The sequence below is a fragment of the Harpia harpyja genome, chromosome 4 (genome assembly GCF_026419915.1).
Source record: "Harpia harpyja isolate bHarHar1 chromosome 4, bHarHar1 primary haplotype, whole genome shotgun sequence".
Taxonomy (NCBI): Eukaryota; Metazoa; Chordata; class Aves; order Accipitriformes; family Accipitridae; genus Harpia; species Harpia harpyja.
The window spans coordinates 48,446,129-48,464,572 of NC_068943.1; the positions used below are offsets into that span (position 1 = coordinate 48,446,129).

The 18,444-nt window shown below is 41.5% G+C and overlaps 1 protein-coding gene across 9 annotated transcripts in view; it reads left to right on the forward strand.

The window, feature by feature from the left end:
- The window catches only part of KIZ (kizuna centrosomal protein), a 52,181-nt gene continuing 33,737 nt past the window's right edge, over positions 1 to 18,444 (forward strand). For 3 of the 9 annotated variants that reach the window (XR_008234691.1, XM_052783866.1, XM_052783872.1), the window contains exons 1-5: positions 1 to 145; positions 5,665 to 5,727; positions 7,268 to 7,424; positions 12,779 to 12,871; positions 17,344 to 17,719. Coding sequence is in view for 8 of the 9 variants with exons in the window: in XM_052783866.1 (XP_052639826.1) it covers positions 57 to 145; positions 5,665 to 5,727; positions 7,268 to 7,424; positions 12,779 to 12,871; positions 17,344 to 17,719 (778 nt within the window). In the remaining variant the exon portion in view is untranslated. Of the gene's footprint in view, positions 146 to 2,906; positions 3,008 to 5,664; positions 5,728 to 7,267; positions 8,942 to 12,777; positions 12,872 to 17,343; positions 17,720 to 18,444 lie in introns of those variants that run through there. The other 6 variants (XM_052783870.1, XM_052783869.1, XM_052783867.1 and 3 more) reach the window with 6 other exon arrangements.

Genomic DNA, 18,444 nt, shown 5'->3' on the forward strand with positions numbered 1-18,444 from the left:
CCGGCGCGGTGCACGGCGGGAGCCGTCGCTTTGGCCACCGGCGTAAACAGGGCGGCATGAGCGGGCTCGGCCCGGCGGCCGTCGCCGGTTCCCCCCGGGCCTGCTGCGAGGGGCTCGGCGGCCTCCTGCGGCGCCTCCGCGACAGGTGAGGGGACCCCACGCCCCCTCCGCTGCGTCCCGCTGCCCGGGAGCGGCGGCGTCGGGCCGGACCGCTGCGGGCCTCCGGTGAGGCCTCGCCCCCCTTCCCCGGCGGGGCTCTGCCGTCGGGAAGGGGCCGGGAGGGGAGGGCGGCACCCGCGGGTTCCTGTCAGCCTCTCCCCGGAGCGCCCGCAGGCCGCTCTCCTGAGGGGAGCGGCCGGCGTGGGCCGGCTCCCGGGTCTTTGCCCCGGGGCGGGGGGAGGTGGGCTCTCGCCTTCACGGGAACGCAACAGTGCTGCGCCCCGGGAGAAACGAAATGGGGTGGTTTGTGGGGATCTTTACAGCAGGGGGCTTTCTCCGGGGAGGGGGGAGTGGTCTGAGGTCCCCAGCAGCGTCTCAGAGGGGCACTTCTGTCACCTCCTTCTGCCTTATCATCTTCCTTCGGCCGATTACGTGCTGGCAGAGGCGTGTGTACTGAAAGCTAGCTTATTGGCCCGATTTCAATATTTTTCCTCGTTGTGCTGTACGACCTCCGTATTAGCCTGTTGGGTGACTTCTGAAAGCGCCGAGGACCTCTTACCCCTTGTCTGAGAAGTTCTCCTGCAGCGCTTCTGGCAGCATTTACAAAATTACTTGTTACTTCAAGCAAATAATATGGATGCTGGTATTTCAGAGCTGGCTAGTTGATGAACGGGTGTGTACAGATGTTTCCCCTACAGGCATCTTTTTAATCTTTAAGAAAAGTTACTGTAGGTGTTTCAGTTTGTGGGTGTTTCAGAGGGATCTGACTTCAGGAGAAAAGCAAGTGTAGGTGGTGATGCAAGCTTTCTGAAGGGGCTTTGGCCTGAGGGATCTCAATCACCGGTCAGTTCCTCTGAAGCTGTGCACAATTAGTGATGCTCCCTGCCTGTTACTCACTGCAATAACCACAGTAATTGGTGTCAATTAGCGTTTTTTTTTCTGGCCAGAGGAAGTCTCTCGAGATCATTTGTGGTATACTGTTATGAAGTTGTTTTCTAAGCAGTACCTGTTTTCTGTCTAATACAGAAGACTTTGATTTTCTGGGTCTCATGCTAGCTACAGTACTGTATTAGCTGTATACATTAGCTAATACACACAGTTAGCAGAAATAACACCACCATGGCCGTGATAATCTAAACTTGCATTTAGATACTGCTTTGATGAAAACGCTGTGTATATCTTCACTAATATCCTGTTCTGGTCTGGAAGACCGCTGGCAAACAAAACAGGAATAATTTGCTGTTTAAAAGACTGGATAAGAATATACACAGTATATTTTTATTGTATAGAAATTATTAAAGTTGTGGGCCCTACATATGGAAGACACTTTATCTAAATTGTGGTGTTAGAAAGTGCGGGGAGAGGGCAGATTAAAATCTGAGTGTTCTAGATGGTGTGCTGCTTTAAACTATGTCTTTACGTGCAGATGTCCCCCATGTTAGGAGTAGAGATGTCTTGCGCTTCCCAAGAGCCCGGTCTGCGTGAAGTTTGGTCACCTCTTTTATAGCCTCTCTGTTGTCTGAGCTAGGGCTGAGGTCACGCTGCAGGAATGGACTTCCCTTCTTCAGCTCCTCTGAAACCTCTGGGAACATCATACATTTCAGACATCAGCTCCTCTAATTCAGTTGCACAAAAAGATTCAGGAGTTATTTGGGGAAGGGGCATTACAGACAGACAGACAGCATGATTGTATAAGCTGTGCTTCCTTTGGAGACCCAGCTTAACAGGTCTTGTGATAATAAATAGATCTTTTCTACCTGGCACGCTTCTGTTGTGTGTACTTTAAAATACAAAATAAAAGATGTATTTGCACTTGGTGGTGTTGACACACAAGGAGTAATTTTTATGCCAGAGTGCAAGTTGTATGCTGCTGTTGCCTCTGGGAATGGTGCTGGAGAGGCAGTTGCCTCTTCAGAATTTCTCGAAGTGATACCTTTTATCTAAACAACTTTTTAAAGTGAAAAATATAAAACCTTTTGTTAAATCAGTGGAGCTTTTTAAGCCCCGCTTTGGAATTCTGCACTGATCTAATTCCAAGTTGCCTGTTCCTGGACCTGAAGTCCCCGACAGCTGTTTCACTCCTGACTGCAGTCCTGCTTTCAGTTTGCAGTTGTGCTTAAGCAAACAATGAGCCACTACTAAGCAGCCGTATGCGCAAGGGCTTGAATATGGTGGAGGAAGCTGCTGCTTGGTTATGTCCCCCATCTGACTCTTGGTGAACTAGAAGGGAGTTCTCATGAATATTTCTTTTCCACCTGTTCTCATAAATCTGTTTTTTCCTTAAGTACTTGAGTTCTGAAGTGCTTGAGAAATTAGCCACCAGATATTAAGCTTCTGGTAAACAGTCAGCATGGACTGCCTTAACACTTGTGCAAAAACCCCGTAACCATACCTTAAATTCCACGTTAGACTTTATTGGATGTGCTTTATTTCTTAATGCTGGTACTTTGTCCAGTCTGAATATAAAAATTACTGCATGCGTAGGTCCTTGTATGCTGGTCAGTGGTATCTGTGTTGTGGGCAAAATTATAAAGAATTAGGTTTGAGGTGTCTAAGATAATAAGTGAGATGGGGCAGAGAGTTTACCTTCTGTGTTTTATACAGACCTGACCATATTGTGATTACTCAGCACTTAATCTTCAGTGGTTGCTGGTGAGAAAGGCAGTGTTTCAGCGGTGTGGGCAAGGAAGTAAATAAATTATATAGTTAAGTGCTGTACTTAACACTGTGACTAATGTTGCAATTAGCTTTGCTTTTCAGACAGTGAGGCCAGATGCTTCACGCTAAGGGTGATTTGCAGTAAACCTGTACAAATACTGAGATGTCCTGAGCAGAGGATGTAAACCAGGTAGGATTATTAGTTTCAGAAATATCTGCTGGTATCAGTTGTATGTAGACGATGGTTCTAAACAGGCCCCCTCTAACCCGCCCAGGGGACCAGCGCAGTTGCTAAGGCTTGAGCAGGCTCTGGCTAGGCTCCAGGCTAGTAAGGTGGATGCAGCTCAGTGCTCAACAGTTGATTTAATGTCAGGCTGGTGTAGAAAAACAACTGTAAAAATAACATTTCTTACTTTTATGGGAAAATTGCATTGTGTCCAAGTGTTGCACAATTTTCTATGTACTTATCTCAACAGGGTATTATGACAGGAGTACTGTTATTCCTACATTATGGATGCAGAACTGAAGCACAAAGAGACTAAGGCCCGGTATCTCAAAAAATACTGAGGCATCTTAGTCCTGCTGGTTTAAATGGGAGGTGAGGGATCAAATATCACTACAGATCGATGCCTGGTGAAATGCCAGAGATTAGAGAGAGCTTGTGGCTGACCAGGGAATTTAATTCTGCTCTCAAATCCCAGACTAACACTCTTTCTCTGTAGACTGAAGGTTCAGGGTTGTTTGAAAATGAGCTGCCTGGGTCCTTAAAAAGTTCTGAAGTGTGCTATTTTTGCCCATTTAAGAAAAAAGTTGATAACTGACTGTTTGCACGATTTTAACCTAATGCAAAACTGTGTGAAGAAATAAAATTCTTTGGTTTTTCGTGTAAAAAAGGAGGTGGTGGTGCAATGGAGTGGCCAGAATGATCCCTGTACTGCTTCAAGCTTCATTTCTGTCACTGACACAAAGAAACTGTGCTGGAACCTTGGCAGAACCTGGGCAAGCAAATTTACAAGTCAAGTCTTGATTGCCTCTAATTCAGTGCTTGGATGGGGCTGTGTTGCAAAACAGCACAAGCTGTGTGGTAACCATTCCAGGCATCCATAATGACAATGCTCAAATGCTGAGAGGTTCTTACCTGATGTTTTCTATACTGCTTTGTTTTACCTTGAGAAGACCTTACTTATATATTCATGTGCTGTCTAAATAGCTGTAGCAGACTAACGAATGGGATACTGAAAAACCACGCTGGTAGAAAGGAAACAATCTTTCAGGAGCTAAGGAATGTGATGTTCTACCTGTGGTATCAGAGAATGAGGAATAGGATTGGAGCCAATGGCTGTTCGCATCCATCGGCTTTTACATCCATCAGGATATCGGTGTTCTTTATTGAGTCGTGAAAATTACTTCTAGAAGTGTAAAAACAAGATCTCGAAATCTGCTTTTGCTTAGCTGTCCATCATGTAAAAGGAAATTGAAAGGATGAGATCCCAGATGAAGCGTGGCTTTTAAATTGCATACATGACATGAAAACCTAATCTTGTTTCAGACAGTGGCAGGATCAGATGGGTAAAATGGATGCCTTGATCTCTCAGACTAAGAAGCAGAAAGGTTTTTTTTTTTTTCCTTGCTTTCTTCTGTGCAGGGCAACTGGGAGGAGGCAAACGTGTGTGGCTATGACATGGACGTGTTTGTAGGGGAGTGCACAAATCCATAGATAAGCGTGCCTAGCCACATGGGTGCATGCAGTCTCACATATCTGCCCGTATCACTTGCACATGTACAGCCTTCCTGGCTAATAAGAATTTGAGATTATTTTTTAATAAGCAACTTGGGGTACTTGCTTTGATTGTTGCAGGGTTTGTAATGTGAATCTACTGGAAGCCTCTGTCTTATCAATTGATTATTCTATTTTTTTTGCTCATGGGATGGTTGCTCATCTTCAAATGCAATTTGTAATCATTAAATAACATCAGCTTTACTCTTTGCTCTTCCTGAAAATAGATTCTCTTTGAAATAGATTGTAGGTGAGGTATGAAGTTCATTCTTAAGCAATCTGATCATCCCCATGGGCCTATAGCCTTGCATTGCTTTTGGCAGATATGTATGGCCCCATAGCATTTTCACAACCATAAATATTTTTGATGGTTACTTGTATTTGTTACCCTTTAGTAAGTTCTGGCCAGTAGTGGTAGCATATCTCTAGATGTACTTGCCTTTAATGCATAAGTGTGAAATATGTACTTGATTTTTAAGTTCAAATTGTTAAATAAAATACTTGAATAGCACATTGGGTCTGTAAGCCGGAGAAGAGTTGGGATTTTTTCGAAATCTATTTTTATGTGTTGATACATCCTATGAGAAGTTCTGGGGAGCTGTCCTTTTGAACAAGTTCAGCAAAGTATTTCCTGCATTGAAAGTGGACTGCTGTTGGACTTGGAGTGGGAAGAAAGGGGGAGATGAACTCATGAACTGCCAGTCCCAGGGTTTAGAGCCCTTCCTGGAGCTGCTGGAGAAGGGACTTGAAACAGCAACTTAAGCTGGGCAGAAGTCTCTGGCTCTTTGGTGGTCTTGTGTGGGTGTATACATGTTCAGGCATCTCTTCCCTTTAAAACAACCTAGCTCTTGTTCCAATGAGGAACAAAGAGAAAAGTAAAAGCTTTGAGGGTTTTTTTTTTTTTGTGATAAGCTTGGCTGGCAGATCAATCTGTAAGACTACCGATCTAGCAAAAATGTGCTCTCTGCTCTGAAAAGGTTATGCTCTGTAAAATGCTTGTTTTCTTGCATTTTGAGAATTTAAATTGTGAAATAGTTTTGCCTTACTGTATGTTGTTTGCTTTCTTCCAGTGAAGCCAAAAGGCTGGAATTAGAAAGAAAACTGATGGAATACAGGAAGTCTGATGCATACCTGTAAGCCTATTTAAAAACTTTATAAGCCTATTTAAAAACTTCTTAGAGGTTATTTTAGTTACAAAGACTTAGGTATCATGGAATGTTTTTAGAATGTTATCTTGAAGGGTTTTTGATAACAAATTTATATTCGTATGTTAAATGTAATGTAAGATTCATGTCTCCCAAGTTATTGATGAAATAACTTCAGCAGTAACATAACTACCTTATTCTATTAATACGGAAGTGTTATTATCTTGGTAATAACTAACATGCAGGTTGGTTTTGTGCAACTTTTACAAAATCACTGTAGCATAGTTTGTGCTAGAAAGTCCTAGGGTCTTATAAAGTCTGAAAGTTTTAGGAAGTCCTAGAGGATATTCTAGGTTCTGGGCCTGCTTCTTGGATTGTTTCTGCATTATCTGTTTAATGCAAATTACATATACAGTCTGTTTTAAAAACAAACAAACAAACAAAAAAACCCCCCAACCCTAAACAACAAACCGAAGCAAAAAAAACCCAAAACCAAAAACCAAACAACAACAACAAAAGAGGGCTGAAGTGTGTCTCATCCAATGTTCTGTTCCTTTCCCCAGATGTGTTTTGTAAAGCTCATAGAGGTGACTTTTCTGTCTTGGCTCAAGCGACTGAGGGCTAGGTGCAGTAATGGCCAATCCCTTAGGAACTCCTCTTCTGAAAGAGGGCCTTTAGATTAGAAAAAGGTGTAAATTAAAGAAAAAAGATGCCTGAACGGGTAGGGAAACATCACATGTACTTTGTTTTTTGTTTTTATTTGATGTTTTTTAATCCAACAGGTTTTGAACTGAAGTTTCTCTGAAAATATTGGCAGCTTGGGGGATTTAGGTTGCAATTTCACTACTGATTTAAGCAGACCTGTAGGCAGATTGAGACCAAAATATGCTCTTGACTGCCCCTGGTTCACATTTTCCCTTTGTTGGTACTAACACTTGTGTGGCTGCACTGTAATCAGAGAAGAAAATAGGTCAGGCTGAAAGTGAATATGTTTTTTGGGTGGGTGAGAACTGGTTTAGCTGGATTACTCTTGGCCTAATTTGCCACGTGGCCACATAGCAGATAGTATTGGCACAAAAAAGAAAGGCTTGGAGTGAGATGCCCCTTTTGTTGGCAGCATGGATTTAGGTTGGCTTAAAGCAGTTGTGAAACCGCAGCGTTAATGTGACAATTTGTATGACTTTCAGAGCACGTTCTTCTAAATGCAATTTTCATTTTGATTTAATGTGATATAAGTGACTAAAACATAATCCATTTAAAACAAATTTACAAGTGTTTTTTAATAGACTTATCCTTTTGAACACCCAAACCCCTGTTTAAATCTGAAGTTATATAGCAGACATCCTGTCAGTTGTATAATGTAGCTTTGGACAGTTGTGCAGAAGAATGTGTCTACTCCTTTTTGGGGGGCTGGGGGGGCAACTCCTATGTAAGAGTTAGTATGTCGATGTGTCTGAGGAAAAGTGATTGCAATAGATGCATTTGTTTTATTTTCATACCCTAAGTACAGTTTCTTTTTCCCCTGTAGAATAAAACTAAAATACATGAAGCTGAAAAAATACCTGAAAGAAATAGATGAACGACAAAAAGGAGCTCTACTGCGAAACCAGGCCTTTCTAAAGGAATTCAACCAATTTGAAGCTCATATGAAAGCTTCAAGTTCAGAGATGATTCAGAAGATGGAAGTAACTTTCTATAAGACGTAATACGTTAGTGTTTACTGTTATTACAGGGTTGCTAAATTGGCTTTGTTTGAGTATTATGCACATGAAGACTTCAGATGTTAGTGAAACCTCATTATATGTTTTGGAGTGCTTAAAGTGGTAATGTTTGGGAATTTGAAATGAACCCAAACTCTGCTAATATATGATGTAATAGACCCTACTGTAGCTGCAGGGGTAGTCAGCGACACTTCACAGAACTCTACATTTGGTCCACAGTGAAGTGCCCTGTGCTTCTGAGTCTCTTGGAAGCAAGGGAGAGCTGAGATCAAAAAATGTGGAAATGGATCATGTGTTTGGGGTGTTAGTGATAAGATAATAAACCAGTGATATCTAGGTTAGGATGAAAAGGCGGCTTGAGTTGTAAAATGTTCATAGAGACTTTGTTATAAAACAGTATTTCAGTTAGGCTTTTATTACTTAAAAGTACCCACATATATTTTGTGGAAGTCATTTCAGGACATATTTTTCATGTTGCTGGTGTGAACACCCTAAATAGCCATAGTTAGTCTTGCCCCTGCTTATTGCTCCTTCATCAGCAGAGGAAGTGTAAGAGTAAATAACTTCTGTTAAAACAGATTATTGCGTTTGAACTATCGGGACTAAATCTGAGCTCAAATGAGGTCACAGTTCTATTACTAAACAATCAACTAGCAATACTTGAACAGTGCTAAGAGAAAAAACCTTACTTCCTCCAGTATCCTATTGCATCACTCCTAACTTTGCTGTTGGTAATGTTTTTGCATGTACTCAGAGAGGTTTGATTCATCTGCCTTCGGAGTTGGGGAAGTTGTGAACTTTCCTTCTGGGCTGGTAAAGCCAAGCCCAAGGAGTGTTTCATTACCATGTATGCTTGAGCTGTGTGTCATAACTGACATGGTAGGAGTGTGGTAGTACCAAATAACCACTTTTAAAAGAGCCAATACCCCATAGAATATACTTCTTGTTGTCGTCTTTGTAGCATCTTTGTTATCAAAGATGACTGCAAGCATGCTGCTCTTCCTCATAGCCTTGACTGGTGTCAGCTCAAAGGTCTACATTTGCAAAAGGGGTCTTATTACTGACTTCACTGAATGTCATCAATTTGAGAGCTTGTGCTGGGATGAATTAGCCTTACGAAAGAGGCTGTTGAACTAATACATGCCTGTTCTGGTTTTAAATGACTAATTTCTTAAAAATTACCACAACAGGTAGAAAACATGCATGGTCACTACATTTTAAAACAAAGAATAAAAGCTCTCATGAGGACAAATGAAAGTGACCATTCAACAACTACATTAGCCATCCTCTGCTATTTGTTCTGCCTGTTTCTGTTGTTTTGGTCTGTAATTCTCATTGTAGAAACAGTTGTCAAAAGTCAGCTTGACTCTGCAGTGTTTTCCTTCTGGAGAAAAGTATTTGTCTTCTGGCAAGCCCCTACTAGAATATCTCTCCCTGTGATGATTAGAACTGATAACTAAATGGGGATTTCTGTACCTCCAGTAAGTAGTCAATCTACCTTAATATCTTAAAATAGTATGGGAGAAAAAAGTTGTGGAAGTAAAAAAAAAAAACATTTATAGTAGTTCCATTTCTGTTGAGATAAAAAGATCAGTTACCGCTAGGCCTGAAATGCTATGATTTTTTTTTTCCCCATGCTGAAGTAAAATTTGATGATTCTCTTAATTTTCCAGTCTTTCAAACCCTCATTTGCAAATGCGAACAGACTTTTTGCTTTTCCTGTTTAGCCCTATTGGGGTAAATGGCTTCAGTCTTTTCCTTATGGTTGTGTATCAGTAATGCTATTTGTAGGTTTAAGAGTTGCATTTGTATTGGTTTTTTTATAATTAGTGCAGAAATAAGATGAAACTCATACTAGTAAATAGATTCTTAAATCCATATTTAAGGTTATATAATAGGATTTTTTTATCTTAACTCATGACTGAAGTACTTTCAGTTTAATAGGCTACTATAAGAAAAAGCCAAGCTTTGAGGATTTTTGAATCATGTTATTAATATGTTGTCTTGCTCTTCACTGAAGAACAATTTGGGATGTTGCAAAATTATGTAGTTTGGTAATGATCTCAGATGTGCTCGTGCCACTAATATATGGAGTCAGATTTTGGGGGAGGTAAAATCTGGGAAGGAAATGTGTTTATACCTGTTTTCCAAGAGCAGTAGCATTCTTCAGAAATATTTGGCAGGGGCTATTTCTGTCCCTCTGCCACTCCTGTTTTTAACTTGCTGGAAGAAAGGAGGGAAGGAAACAAATTAGTTGAGGCATTTTAAGCCCCTGTGATGTGGTACTGACACAACACTTTTGTGTGGCTATCTAGAACTCAGTTGTGATTGTTTTTTATTTCTCTGAAATGCAGTTTGAATTCAAACAGGAACAGTGTTCTACAGAGTGTACTGTTCCCCCCTCTCTTTTCTGTTCAGGGGCACATAGAGCTTGATCTGAGACAGTAAAACTTAGACTGGGGTCCTCTCAAAAGGAGGTGTCTAAAAAGCCAGGGTCCAGTTTCCAGAAAACATGAACTTGCAGCAGCACCCTTGGGTGTGGTACAGGACTGAAAGAAAAATGTGGAGTAGCTGAGGTGCTCAGATGCAGCAAGTATATGAAAAGAAATACGTAAGTACTTCTGAAAAAAGCTAAGAGGAGGAAAGAATCAGACTGCAACATAAAAATAGGGGGAGCGGAAGGGGAAAAAGCATAAAATGATGTAGAAGTTTGAAAACAAACAAGCAAACCTTACTGTAAAATAGTTTTGGAAACTTTTCTCTTAATATGCTCTGGAAACACTGCACTAGGAAGTGTTATTAGAGCTTAGCCTGAAATAAGGATGTAGAAGCAGTAATGTTTTTTGGGTTTGGGGTTTTTTTTTTTCTACTGTCTGGTTTGGCTTTCACTAGCTGCATCACAGTAAACTGCACAGTATGCAGTTCTTATGTTAGAAAAGTTCCTTTCTTTCAGCAGATAAATATATGACCTGAAGTGTGAACCTTTGTCCTTTCTAAAAATCTTTGGTCCTTTTAACTATGGATGTTAATGTTAATGCAGTGTCTAGTCCTTTTTGAATCCTCATAAGCCTTTTGTCAGATCAGTATTATGTGACAACAAGCCCTATACAGTAATTTTGTACTGTGGCTAAAAAAAAACCAACCAAAGAAGAAAAAAACCCCAAACTTTATTATTTTAAAATTAGTTGTCTTTGATTTCACTGAAGATCTACTTGCTTTTTTTATTAAGAACAACAACAACTAGCTGGCCTCAGACAACTCTCCCCATGTTTGCTGTAACTTGCAACATATTAACCCTGCATTCTGTTGTTCATATGAGAGTAAACAGTCCCAATCTCTGCTTTTCTCTGCTCATGTGGAAGATTTTTATGTATGGGATTTGAGATGGGGTGATGAGGCCGGTTTTGTGTTGATGAATGCTCCCTCTGAAAGGCTAGTAGGTTTCCAGGTCTGTTTCCTATTTGGGAGGTGCTGTCCGTGACTTCAGTGTACAGAGCGGGTGATTTGGGGGGGTGTTAGCTGATCTCCCTGCCTTTGGAAGTAAGGAAGCTCTCTGGAAAAGATGCAGCTATCTCTTATGGTGGCAATTGATTTCCACTCTAATAAACTGATGGGCTGGCTAACATCCCATTGTTGCATACCCACATTAATAAATTCCTCGCACAGCTATAGCCCAGCTAGTGCCTGGTAATTCTTTTAAGCCTGTTGGGTCTGGTGACGTTCACAGAGCATCTTTTCCTTGCTTCAGCTTAGTAACATACAGCTAAGAGACTGTTCCTGGGTGTGTGTGTGTGATTTTTGCCCCCCCCCCCTTCTTTTTTTCCTTTTTTAATTTTTTTTTTTTCATTTTTATTTAAAGCAGAACAGGACTGGGGGTATGTTGTGATGCTAGGTTTCCCCTGTTGTTTTTAAGGATTATTTTTTTCTGAGCAACCCTAATGCACGTCAGTCTGACTATTGGTAGGTTGTTACACTGGTGTGAGTCAGTTGTGCCATGAGTTGATCTGCATGCAGGGTTTTCGTTCATTGCTTCCATTTTGATGTTTCTATGCCATCCATTTTATTTTTGCCCAGTTAGACTTATTTTTTTCTGAGCTGTCGAACAAAGCACAGATTACACATCCCCTATGCTACAGTTATGGAAAGCCCCCTTGTTGTGGATTGCACAAGAATTATGGAGCATGTAATCATTTAATCTATCATGGAAGTACACAGAAAGAAATTATTACTATTTTCTCTTTTTTTTCATAGAGAGAGAATGCCCTTTAGGGGTGCTTTATCATAACTATGTCCACAGTTTATTATATGGCTGTAGCTGACAAAACTTCTTTTGTTTCTGAAAGATTCACTTTTTTTCCCTGTGTGTGTCTGCAGTTTGTTTAGTAATTTTTGGGAGTATAAGTACATTCACTTAATATTTCAGGAAAATCCAGTAGTTACATTTGAGTTTATTTTAAGCATCTTTAATTCTCATGTGGTTAGTTTTTTGTTTCTTAAAATTTCATGTTTACAATTTTATGAACAGCTTCTATTACCTGGGAAATAGCAGACTTGCTGAATGTACCATTGGAGTGAAGTGCAGAGCTGGTTAAGTTAATTGTTTTAAAGATTTATTTTCATGCATATTACCTGATGCAGAATAGGTACTGAAGTGCTTTCATTCAGGGCCGATGTAACTTGTTATTGGGGTTTACAATTACTAACAAACAGGATTAATTATAGGTGCTGCATGTGCTTGGCTTTTAAGCAGTAGTCCTCCTATGAATGCATTACATTTGGTCAATTAAACAATGTAGTGGAGGTGAAGACGGTTTATGCAGTTGTTTGTTAGTAACACTACAGCAAGTTGCCTTTCATGCTGGGTTGCTCTTTGTAACATCTGCCATATATTTTTCCTTATAATAGCTCAATGAGTTGTAAGATGATGTATGTAAAACAAATTCTAAAGCTCATTTCATCCCAAAGCCGCAGAGTCATTGTCTGGTTACAGCAGAAATAATTTGGCGTTACAAATACTAGTTGGGATGAAATAAATTTGAGTCAACAAGTTACTACTATTTTGTAGGATTCTAAATTACATGAATGAATAAATGTGTATTAAAAACCTGCAGAAGATTGTGTACAGGCCATGTCATTTGTTCATGGGGGCGGAAAAATTAGGAGAAAATGGGATCTCTGGCTCTTCAAATATAGTCCAGAAAAAAAATGCTGCTGGGACATTACATTTAAAAGTGCACAATTTGCAAAGTAATATTTGTTGAGTTGTGGTTTGGGGTTTTTGGCCTTCAATTTTATGTAATGGATTTGTTCACATTTAGGCATGGTATGGAAGAGAAATTAAAAGCGTGTTATCACTTCAAGAGGGTAACTTGTCAGCAGAAGGTGACATGGAAGAAGAATCCAACGAGCAGGTAATGTGAAAGAAGTGGAGGGAAACGTGTTTTATTACATTGATGTGCTTTCCTCTCAGCTGCTGCATGAAGAGGCAGGCATTGCTAAGCAGTCTTTGCATGGGGATTTTTGTTGTGGCATTTGTAGTGTGAAATATTGTTTAGTGCCTGAGTGAAGTAGAATAACCTGGGTAAAAAGTGCAATTATTTCAACCAAAGAACTAGAATTATAAAAGGGGGGAGAACTCTAACTGTTTATATTCATCTTCTTGTTGGTTTTTATAATTCCTATGCCGAATAGTGTGAAAATGGTCTTGACTGAGGAGGAAGTATTCTTAATGAATGATATTTTTAAAAATGCAGCAGTCGATTCATATGGTATATTTATAATTTTGTGCGTTTTGACCTTTTCTCAGAGGAAGCAAAAAGAGATTGCATATCTAAGTAACAGACAAAAAGACTGACAAGGAATACTTAAATATATTCTGCTATATATCTGCAGTAATGCAGGCTTCTAATCCCTCCTCCTATCTCCATATAAATGATACAGTTCAAGACCATAGCTGTTTTCTTCACTAAAAGCAGTAAAGCTCTTTTAGATGAAATGTCTAAAAACATCTTGTAATAACTTGGAGCATGCTGGCAAGAGTAGTCACTTGTGACTATGTGTGAAACCCCCTCAGCTAGTCGATATTGTAATAAGCAAAAACGGTAGCATCACTCCATTATTCAGAAAAGCCAGCAGCATGCTTGTCCCTTAGGCTACAGCATTCATTAAGAAAAGCTTACTGGGCTGAAAGCTGGAAACAGATGATAACGGGATATGATTTTCATATTTAATGCATTCCTTGGAAGAGTATGTGTGCTGCAGATTGATAGAAGAATCAACTGCTACTTTACTAAAAGACTTTCTAGTTTGCCCTATAGCTACCGATGGAATCATTCAGCCAAGAAATTAACTTTTTCTCCTTTTACCTGCTTTATATATCTGCTAAGCAGGCTGCCTGGCTGCCAGGCTGCCAGTAAATGTTATTATGCAGTTAAATGTTTGGTATTTAAGACTCTTATCAGAAAAGAAACAGAGGCCACACTATTTTGTTTTTATAGTAGGAGGAAGGTTTTCAGTTTTCTTTCTTCAGTGCATTAGCAGTCGTTAATCTGAGTTTATAGGAAGTTTTCCCCATAGATTAAAAAGTTAAAAACCTTGAATTTAGAGCATTCTTTAAACTGTAATATACAAAGCAATGAACCTGAGCAACCTTGACCTATATAAGCAGGCCTCCAGCAGTTTGCGAATTACGTTTTTAATTCAGACGTACGTGAAAAGGTAAGTTGATTTTTGAATGCTAGATTCTTCAATTAAAAGCAGTCAGTGTAGGAGACGTGATTTCTAACCTATGGAAAAGTTTACATAAGTACTAGAACATCAAAGGCTTGTGGTGTGACTTAGCTTTTTAAAAACTGTTAGCAGGTTTTGGACAGTACAAGAACTTGGTGCGTACCCAAATGTCACTTTATGTTGAATTACAGTTAATAGCTTGACTGCAGACTCTTTCATCCCCTGTCGCCTTCTTTCTTCTTCCCATCTCCCTCCTTAAATACAAAGGTAACCAACTAAATTGTGCATCCTTTTGCCTTGTCTGTGTGCTGTGTCTCAGATCTTACTCTGTAGCTCCATTTTTTTTCCGAGACTGATTGTGCCCGTTTCCCACCACCTTCACCTCACTTTAAAATCTGCTTATTCTTACATCCAAAATAAGAGAGTTTGTTCTCGGTGATGTGGCACCGAGTCAGTCATAGCGAGCACATGCGGTTAGCAGGTGGTATATCCAGGATGCAAATCAACACAGCTAGGAACTGGTTTTATTTACCAGCACTGGTATCGTAATGGTTTCCTTCAGGCTAGTCAGGATGCCAGTGGTCATGTGCTAACCTCGGCAGTGACGCGTTTTAGAGACCAAGAAGGACAATCACAGAACCAATCTTCTAGAGATGGTCAGTATCCCATCCCCTAAAACACCAGTGTGAATATCTGGTACTTCTCTGAGCTGTGGGATATGCACCTTCTTGGACTCTCAATTTTTATGGAGTTCTTCAGTTCAGAAATCATATACCCAAATGGTGTTTGTCTACAAAACCATGATTCTCCATGGAAAGGACTTGAGCACCAGTCTTTTGAAGCCCAGTGTAATGGCAATCCAGTGTTGGAAGTTGGAGGAGAGGTCCTGTACTGAAGAGGTCCTTCTCAGCTGGCAGAGCTGTGTAACCTGGGCACTGACACCTTTGTGCCATGAAGTCTGGCTTCTTCAATTTTGAAGCACTTTCTTGAAGTCTTTCAAAGATTTTGGACTTGTGCATCTTGGCAGCACAGTGTCTGTTGGACGTAGGGCACAGGCCACCTCCCAGGGACACCTGTGGGTGGCAGAGCATCCTTCCCTAGAAAGCGGGTGTCCCCAGGTGAGAGTAACGCCTGGCGCCTGGAAGAGACAAGCCTCTGGCTCATCTTCACCTCCCTAGCTTTCACATGGTCGTCTACTGTTGGGGGAGACCGGGCCCTTTTGTTAAGTCCTAATGGAAGGGATTTTTTTCTTATCTTTGTTCCCTTCAAAACACTTTAATGATAATAAAAAAAGATTGTATTTGTTACTGGAGGAAGAAGTGGGGAGCCTGCACTCCACAATCAAAAAGAGGATTGTAAGGGTGCTTTGTGCAGAGACTTCATTTAACTGCCAGCTGGAGTGACGTGAAGTTCAGTAATTTTGTTGACTGTTCTAGGTTATTCGTCTACATGTTTTTACTGTTTTGGTTTGGTGGCAAAAACAGTACATAGACCAATGTTATCTGTCATACTTTTGCTTTGAGAATGCAAAGGTGGTGAAGAGATTCCCCCCCCCCGGCCCTGCAATCAGAGAGGAGCTTGTTAGAGATGTGCGTCTGCTATGACTCTGCCAAGCACTTGTACCTGTTTGAATTGCATTTGTTTTGGAACGCTACATCCGGGAGTTGCTAAATCCATAAAGTACTTGCTAGATGCATTTTAAAGCAGCAAATCCAAGACCCGAAAAGTAATTAGGAGGAACCCGAGAGCAGTGGTGATGGAATAAGCTGTGAAATTAATCTGAGTAGCAAACCTTTACTTCTTCTTAAAATAACTTCATGGCTTTTTGTTCTGCTTCTTGTTACGTGCAATTTGAGCTTTTTTAATGAAACTTGGTCACAGACTAGACAAGATGCCTTTGTTTCCTTTAAGCTGGGCTTGGCAGCTGACTTTGTATGGTAGGAAGAGGTCAGGCAGTGAAAGAGAGGAGAGAGGAGTGGAGGTGACTGTAAATTGTCCTGCTGTGATTTGGGGCTGAAAAGTAAGCCCTGCTTAGTATGAACAATGGTATTACGATAGCTAATTTTGGCTTTGCATAAACTGGCGGTGACCTTTTAGTAGTAGTGGTGGCAGTAGCCACTCCTCCTAAATTGTTCTGATTGAGTAGGTTTACAAAGAAAAAAAGACAAGTATTAAAACACTGGCATTTAGAAGCAGAGTGGTTATACTGTTGGAACTATTTTTATGCAAGTTCAACAGTTCTTGAAGGAAAGTGCCATTTAAAATGTTTCTGCTCAGTGCCCGAAGTTGCCTTGTGGAAAATGCGATTTCATCTATGTGGTATTAGCCGAGTAGTCTACCTCTTTGGTGTGATTTAACAGACAGGAAAGAGCAGAAGAAAGATAATGAATACAGTGATTTTTGCCTCATTCTTATTTGCTTTGTTGACATGCTGTGAGCAAAGCTGGATATAGGCAAGTAAGCAATGGCAGATGTGTGTTTCAGACTCTCTGGGGACCCTTCCTCATCCTGTTGCCTTCTAGAGAAGACCATGAGAAGAGCGGCAGGAGGAGGCTGATCAGAGCAGCTGCTGTGGGTGGCTCCAGAAAGGCCAGCTGTGCCACGGACACTGCAACGGGGTCCTAATGGGCATGTCTTGGCTTCGAGATGCTGTGGTACCTAAACCACAGGCTACCTGCGTCTGCACAGAGTCACGCACAAGTAGAGCACAATGGTTCCTCTAGTCAGTAACTTCACGGCATTTTCAGTGACTTTGGGTAGCTCTAAATGTTGTGCTTTGGTCCAGGGTCTTAAAAGCCTTTACAGGAATCTAATCTTAAAGGTTTGCCTGTTTGTAAAAACCAATTACTGTTTAGATTAGTTTGAGTCCTTCATGTATTTCAGTCCCTTTTAGTCGGGTTGGGGGTGCAGTGTGCTTTTGCCACCGGTTGCTTTGGCTCACAGAGCTCCAGTTGAGGTCCAGGCCCTCATTTTCACGCTAGAATGCAAGAAATGCATGCCAAGTGTTTGTGTAATAATACTACTACTACTATAGAAAATACTTGAACTCTGTTCTGTTCTCTCTCCAGAAACCAACATGACATCCCGTAGAAGCTCAATTTGCAACGCACTGCCTGTTTGTTTCCTTAAGCCATCTCCCACCTGTGTTTTTCAGATGCCGTGGGTTGGACGACAGGCAGGAATCAGCACCAAGAGAGCCATGCCAAGAGGACTGTATCATCCAGCAACAGTATTTATGGGCTGCCACACATCAGCCGTCTCGTCTGCAGGAGGTTTGGGCACGTGGCAGAAACCCCCACAGCCCACAGAGAGCCGCTCAGCGCCTGACCCGCCTTCATGCTCTCCATCACTTGAAGGACTCAGTCCAGAGAGCAGAAGCGCTGATTTAGAGAGTGATGCATCAGTGGAGGGAGCAGCGAAATGCAGGGACCTGGCTGCCAGTGAAGAAGACTCTGAGCAACTCTTCTCCTCAACATCTGATCCCAAACCAGCTACCCCTGAGGAGGAACAGCCGCAGGGAAGTGTCCCAGGTACGTCGGGACACGTGCCTGTCTACCTCTGCCCGGTGCTGGGGCGTGCTCATCCCAACCAGAGTGATGCTCACGGCTGCTGGTTTCCCCTACGCCTGTTGCACTGTGGTTGAAGCATGGTGGCACTCTTCCCCACCCCCCCACCCGCCTTTTTTTTCTTTTGACTCTGTTTCCTCCCAGGCCACTCATCTGGACAGGCAAGGGCTTGCTGGGGGGCTGATCCTGTTCAGGTTCACTATTAGAAAGTGAAGATTTCTTCACTGCTGTGCCCACAGTTGTCTTGAAGTAGTCTGAGCCTCATTTTAAGAGGTTTAATATGAACCTACTTCACTGGAAGAGTACGTCAGTTCTGTTTCAGGCTGATTTCCTTCTCCCTTGTGCTTGTGCACAATAGTTCATCCATTTCCCTAAACAGGATTTGGCAATGGAGACTGAGGATCAGTATGTCCCCGTATGTGGCTGGATTAACTCCTACTTGGTGGTGGTTCTCTGCCTTGTTCTGGACTTTCCTGAGAAAGGTGGTGCAGACCCTCCCAGCCGAGATGCTCTTGCTCTGGGATGAGATGTGCTGCCCTCAAAGGCTGCATTCCAACTTCTCATTTCTGCCCCCCCCCCCCCCCCCCCCCCCCTTGGCAAAATATGTTCTCTCCCGTTTTACTTGCTTGGTCGGTTACTTTGAAGTAAACTAATAGACTTGTTTTTGAAGTCACAGTGACAAAGATTTG